At 31.2% G+C, this 5,010-nt stretch overlaps 1 protein-coding gene across 4 annotated transcripts; it reads right to left on the bottom strand.

Moving 5' to 3' along the window:
- Positions 1–296: 296 nt before the first annotated feature.
- LOC129312032 (probable folate-biopterin transporter 4) lies at positions 297–4,221 on the bottom strand. 4 transcript variants are annotated; one of them, XR_008593436.1, is made up of 5 exons: positions 3,985–4,221; positions 3,210–3,337; positions 2,073–2,294; positions 1,030–1,119; positions 659–859 (listed from the first exon to the last, which is right to left on the bottom strand). XR_008593436.1 is itself a non-coding variant. In XM_054954583.1 (5 exons), the coding sequence occupies exons 1-4, from the start codon at positions 4,054–4,056 to the stop codon at positions 974–976; spliced, it is 426 nt and encodes a 141-aa protein (XP_054810558.1). In that variant the 5' UTR covers positions 4,057–4,221; the 3' UTR covers positions 659–859; positions 945–973. The 4 variants fall into 4 exon arrangements, 3 of the variants coding, with proteins under 3 accessions (XP_054810557.1, XP_054810559.1, XP_054810558.1); XM_054954583.1 differs by lacking the exon at positions 1,030–1,119 and adding an exon at positions 945–977; XM_054954582.1 differs by lacking the exon at positions 1,030–1,119 and having other exon boundaries at positions 297–859.
- Positions 4,222–5,010: the final 789 nt, after the last annotated feature.

The raw sequence follows: 5,010 nt of genomic DNA, 5'->3' as shown, positions 1-5,010 counted from the left end.
TTGTAAATGTTAACATTTCTTCACCTTCACATTAAAAATAAAAGACATTCTCATAAAATGCAAAAGCACACTAGTTAATCACTTAATAGAGAACTTGTTAGAAAAAATGAATCAGGCTTCTATGTTAAAAATAAATAAGACAAATCTAACAAAAAGTAACAATTTTCAGTTCCACTCTACAACAGAATGATTGATATGAAAAAGGAAGACACTATCAAATAATATGCAATAATTTCCTCTGCTTTTAGATTAAAGGAAAAGGCAGATCTTCAGGATCTAGAAACAGTCAGGCTATTTATATAATAAGACTTAAATGGGAAGAATGCCCTCAGAAAAGATTGCCTCTAAATGAATACAACAGCGCGTTGACAAAATCCTAGGTTAAATAAATTTGCAAAAAGAAAGTACCTTAATATCATTGGCTGTCTGAAAACCACGACACAAATCATAAATTGCATCTTTTATAGAGTGACACTGCTTCAATGTCAAGGAATCATCTTTTTCAACAATATCTGATTTTCTGGTCCTCACAGCCAACCTTTTGCCATTCTTTTTGCCTTCTTTCTTCTTTCAATACTTTATTAAACTTTTTGATGAAAGCACTATCTCCATCTGAAGTAATCCCGTTTGAAGTTGAAACTCTTGAAATATAATACTCTTGAAAAGTTTTGCTATCAACAGATTTGTCAACCACAATTGGCATGATATTAACTGAATGGTTGGTAGTACAGCAAATAGAAGAAAAATTGTATCTATTTGTAAATTGGATAATACATAGCCTCCTAACAAACTACCACATATGCCTCCCAAAGCCATCGCCATCCAAGATATTGACTGAAGATCTCCAGCAAATGAAGCCCTGACCAAATAACACAGTACTCATCACAACGTGTTTAAGAACAACATGCATCAGATATTACTTCCCCTAATTAAATGGTCCTCACCAAAGAGTAGGCACAACCACAGCTAAGAATCATCTGCCATAAACATAAAAAATTCAGATAAGAAAATTTTTTCTTTAAGCCATACCTTATCTGCACATCTCATCTTGGAATTAACTAATTTGGTATTTCTTATTGAATAAATCTTCACTCCAAATTTTCTGTATAAAAACTTTAGCTGCAAACACAATGTATTGTATGAGTTTTGAAAATAATAGGTTCAAAACTATTGAAACAATTCCTTTCAGAAAAAGTACCCCCTTCAATAATTCATTATATTGGGAGATTGATAGCCCCTACTACTCAAAGGCTAATCCAATGCAATCATACCAGATTCAAATATACATATTGCATTTAAATCCAAGGAGAAAAATTCGTTTGAAATGACTGTGATTTGTGAATGTAAATTTGCATTTGATGAAAGAGAATTAATAGAAGAATCTCACACATGTAAAACCTCAAACCCAAAATTTTGGCGTAAATAATTTTTATTTTTTCTAATGATAGGAGTTAACTTACTCACACTCAATTCAATTCTCCTTCAATTTTAAATCTTTTTTTTTTTGTCTTCACTTCTTTGGTGATTAATAATTATGCACTGCCACAGCTTTGATATATATAATATATATTTCAACATTTTATCATATAGGTATACATATCTTGATTTTTAAACAAGTATTTCTAAAGTAATATAAGAATATTTGTAACAAGAATCCAAATATTAAGTTTTTTTCAAGTTTTTAAGTAATAAAGAAAAGTCATAATACAAATATTAGAATATGTGATACGTATCCTAAAGTATTGTTTGAGTATCGTATCAAATACGCATCCAATAAGGATATGTTTACTTTTTTGAAGTGTCAATGCTTCATAGGTATTTAGTTTATGATTTCCCCATCCCCTGTTGTTCTGAAGATATCGAAAGCATATTCAGTCTTTAAGGCAAGGCGGCTAGACTTCATTGCTTTCTGTACATTCACGTTTCTAGAGACCTTAATTTTCTATTGTCTTTAGTTCCAACATGTTATTCAATAACTGTGAAACCTTGTGCACGTGCGCAAGCATGTGATACAACATACCAAAGTTCTTTTGGCAGATGATTAGAAAGAAGAAATCAGTATACAAACATACCGATCATATCTTGCTGCCTCAGCTATCATTGCATCGACCACAACATCTGCCATGGCTGAGCCCAAGTTTTGCACTGTTAAGAATATCATCAGATGCCATTTTGAATCCCTAGAGGCTGAATTGAGCCTAAAATAAGCCATGGAACTAGAGAAAGCACAGTTGCAATCACTAGGTAGGGAATTCGTTTTTCTGCCTCTAATTGGTATACAATCAGACATTATTCTGCATAGCAGTAAGCAAATCAGCTTGTAAGGAAGCGGCACAATTGATTTAGTAAACTTAAAGGCTAATGTACACAATGTACAATAAGTAGAAGCTTTTAATTCTCAACATAGTTTAGCATGTTGAAGAAAGAATCTAAAATGCTCTAGCATGAACCACAAATGCCTGTTTCACATCTTAAAAACATTTCTAAATGAAAAGAAGTACACTAATAAGGATTTTTCAAGTAACATACATTCAAAATTTCAAAGAGTAGCCCATAGATCAGCCACAAAAGAGACTTGTAAATTATATATTTTTTTACAGTACACTACTACCAATTCCCCAATATTTTTCCCCTCCTTGTCATGGAAAATTCGTGTCCAATTACCAAGCTTCCAAAAATTTGTAAAATGCAAATTAACTTGCATTGAAATGACTCTACATGATTTTTTTTTTCAAAATACGTCTACACTACATGCTTCTTTGCTGGCTAAATACCAACTCTAGCATTACTTTCTTCCCAATTAATCATACTCCTTGGCACCAATTACAGAAACTTGGAGTCAATTATCTTCCTCTCCCTATGACTCCACATTTAAATTTATATCCTAACTTAATTTTTTCCTTTCCCACAACCCCTTTCTCTCTTCCTCATACTAAAAATCAAAATAATTTCTATGTCATTATCTGCTTTGTAGGAAAAGACGATAACATTAAACTGACAGTCTGACAGAGTTCTTACTGTTATGGTGCCATATCACTTCCAAACAAATATCTAGTAATCATAAACAGAATTATATACGTTGACATCAAATGTAGTTCTTCCTCAAGCTACATTGCAAATTAGTTAATGTACACATGTAAAAGTCTTATTATCAGTGCAAGTTTTTATGTATTAATATTCAACAACAGGTAAAATCCAATGAACCATACCCATATAATGGTTTAATGCTCCATGGGAAAAATGCTATAGAAGATACATATTGAGATGCTGCTGGTGACAATTTAAGTTTATCTTTGAGTTGGTAGGAAATTGCCGTCCAGACAAAAGACCTGAAACCCTGCATCTGAAGAGTTAATAGAGTGATAGTATAGAAGAAAATTGGAAATTCAATTTTGAGTATCTTCGTAAGAACATTCCTAAACTGTAACTTTTTAGGATATTTTTATTTACGGAAATTAAAATCCCTTAATTTAAGAAGCGGGGTAAGTTAAGATAAATGACAACTTTACGTAAAATTTTATAGGGGTCAAAATATGAAAATTAAATTAAAATGCTTAAAAACATAATGGCTATATATATGGAGTAATAATAATGTAAAAAAAAAAAGGATTCCTATCTTAAGAGAGTTCCTATCGTAAGAGCGACAGACATTGAAATAAGTAAAAACTAGCAGCAGTAACCTAAAAAGTTAAGAACAGAACAACCAATTTATACGGTGGAACAAAACCAAGCTCATGAACACTCAGAAGATGAACCCTTTCTCTATGAAATTGCGATTGGCAGCTGCAGCACATACAAAAATGGAACGCACCAAAGTCGAAAAAGAGAAAAACCATGAATCGACCTTAACTAAATGTAGCAAAATCAATATTTCAATATCAAAATAATTCGAAGATTTCCGTAAAAAATTGTGAACCTAGCCACGGATCCAACGCAAAGATTCAAATATTATCAGGAAGGCGATGAAGGATGCAGAATTGGAACCTGAGTGAAGTAAATCAAGCATATCAACCAAAGAAGGAGGGCCCAAATGCGGATATTAATCTTTTTGTCCATTTGATCATCTTCGGAAAACCCTCCACCGGAAAATCTATTCTCTTCAAACCTCTGCTGCTGCTCTATCACGCAAATATTCTATGCCATTCTCTGTCTCTTTGGTTCCGTTGATTTGAAGCGATGAAGATCCCTCCCAACGGTTTCGACCATGGGGCGTTATTTCGTTTTGACATTTATATCCCATGTTGAGCATGCGGAAGTCAAGTTGCAATTCGAAAATGGAATTTTAATATGCAGGGACTGTCATGTAATTTTGGTTTTACACGTCCATAGTCGAACCAAATGTTGCCACATAACCATTCGACCCCACAAAGATTACGATGACATTATTGGGAGAAGCTCAGGATATGAATTGGGCGTTTGGTTTGCGTGCTTATGCGTTTGGCTTGATGCGCACCATCATCTGGACCGTTGATTTTACTATTTTATTTTAATCTTTTCATTTTATATTCATTATAAAAAATTATAAAATTTTAATAAATATATCTTGTCATTAATTTAAAAAACATAAATTTAATATGAATGGTCTAATTTAATATTAAATTTATTTATAATTTTTATAAATTGACTATCCAGATATATTCTAGACTCTCTGAATTTAATAATAAATCTTTTAGAATTTTTATAAATTTTATTTTAGTAAATATAATATTAAAATAAAAATAAAGACAATCTTCAAAGTGGCACTTTAAAAAAATTAAGAAAAAAAATTGTAACTTGAAAATTTTAAATCCAGATTGTCCAAAGTACATTTGAATAATCAATTTATAAAAAAATAAAAATTTAATATTAAATTGGACCATCCACATTAAATATGTATTATTCACATTGATGATAAAATAGATTTATTAAAATTTTATAGTTTTTTATAATAAATATAAAATAAAAATATAAAATAAAATCTTAAAATTTGGACTATTTAAATTTTTTAGGTTGCCCGTTATGTGATGAGCA

The sequence above is a fragment of the Prosopis cineraria genome, unplaced genomic scaffold (assembly GCF_029017545.1).
Source record: "Prosopis cineraria cultivar Desert tree isolate PC_DT_omini unplaced genomic scaffold, ASM2901754v1 PC5, whole genome shotgun sequence".
NCBI lineage: Eukaryota > Viridiplantae > Streptophyta > Magnoliopsida > Fabales > Fabaceae > Prosopis > Prosopis cineraria.
Note: the sequence above shows the minus strand (reverse complement) of the source record. Positions and strands in the feature narration are given on the sequence as shown.

Excerpts from the sequence above, each read along its gene's own strand:
- LOC129312032 (XM_054954582.1), bottom strand. The coding sequence starts at position 4,056 with ATGGACAAAAAGATTAATATCCGCATTTGGGCCCTCCTTCTTTGGTTG. Across the intron at positions 2,295-3,209 it reads AGCATTAAACCATTATATGG|AATAATGTCTGATTGTATAC; the intron begins GTATGGTTCATT and ends ACTGCTATGCAG. Across the intron at positions 860-2,072 it reads GAGGCAGCAAGATATGATCG|GGCTTCATTTGCTGGAGATC; the intron begins GTATGTTTGTAT and ends TTATTTGGTCAG.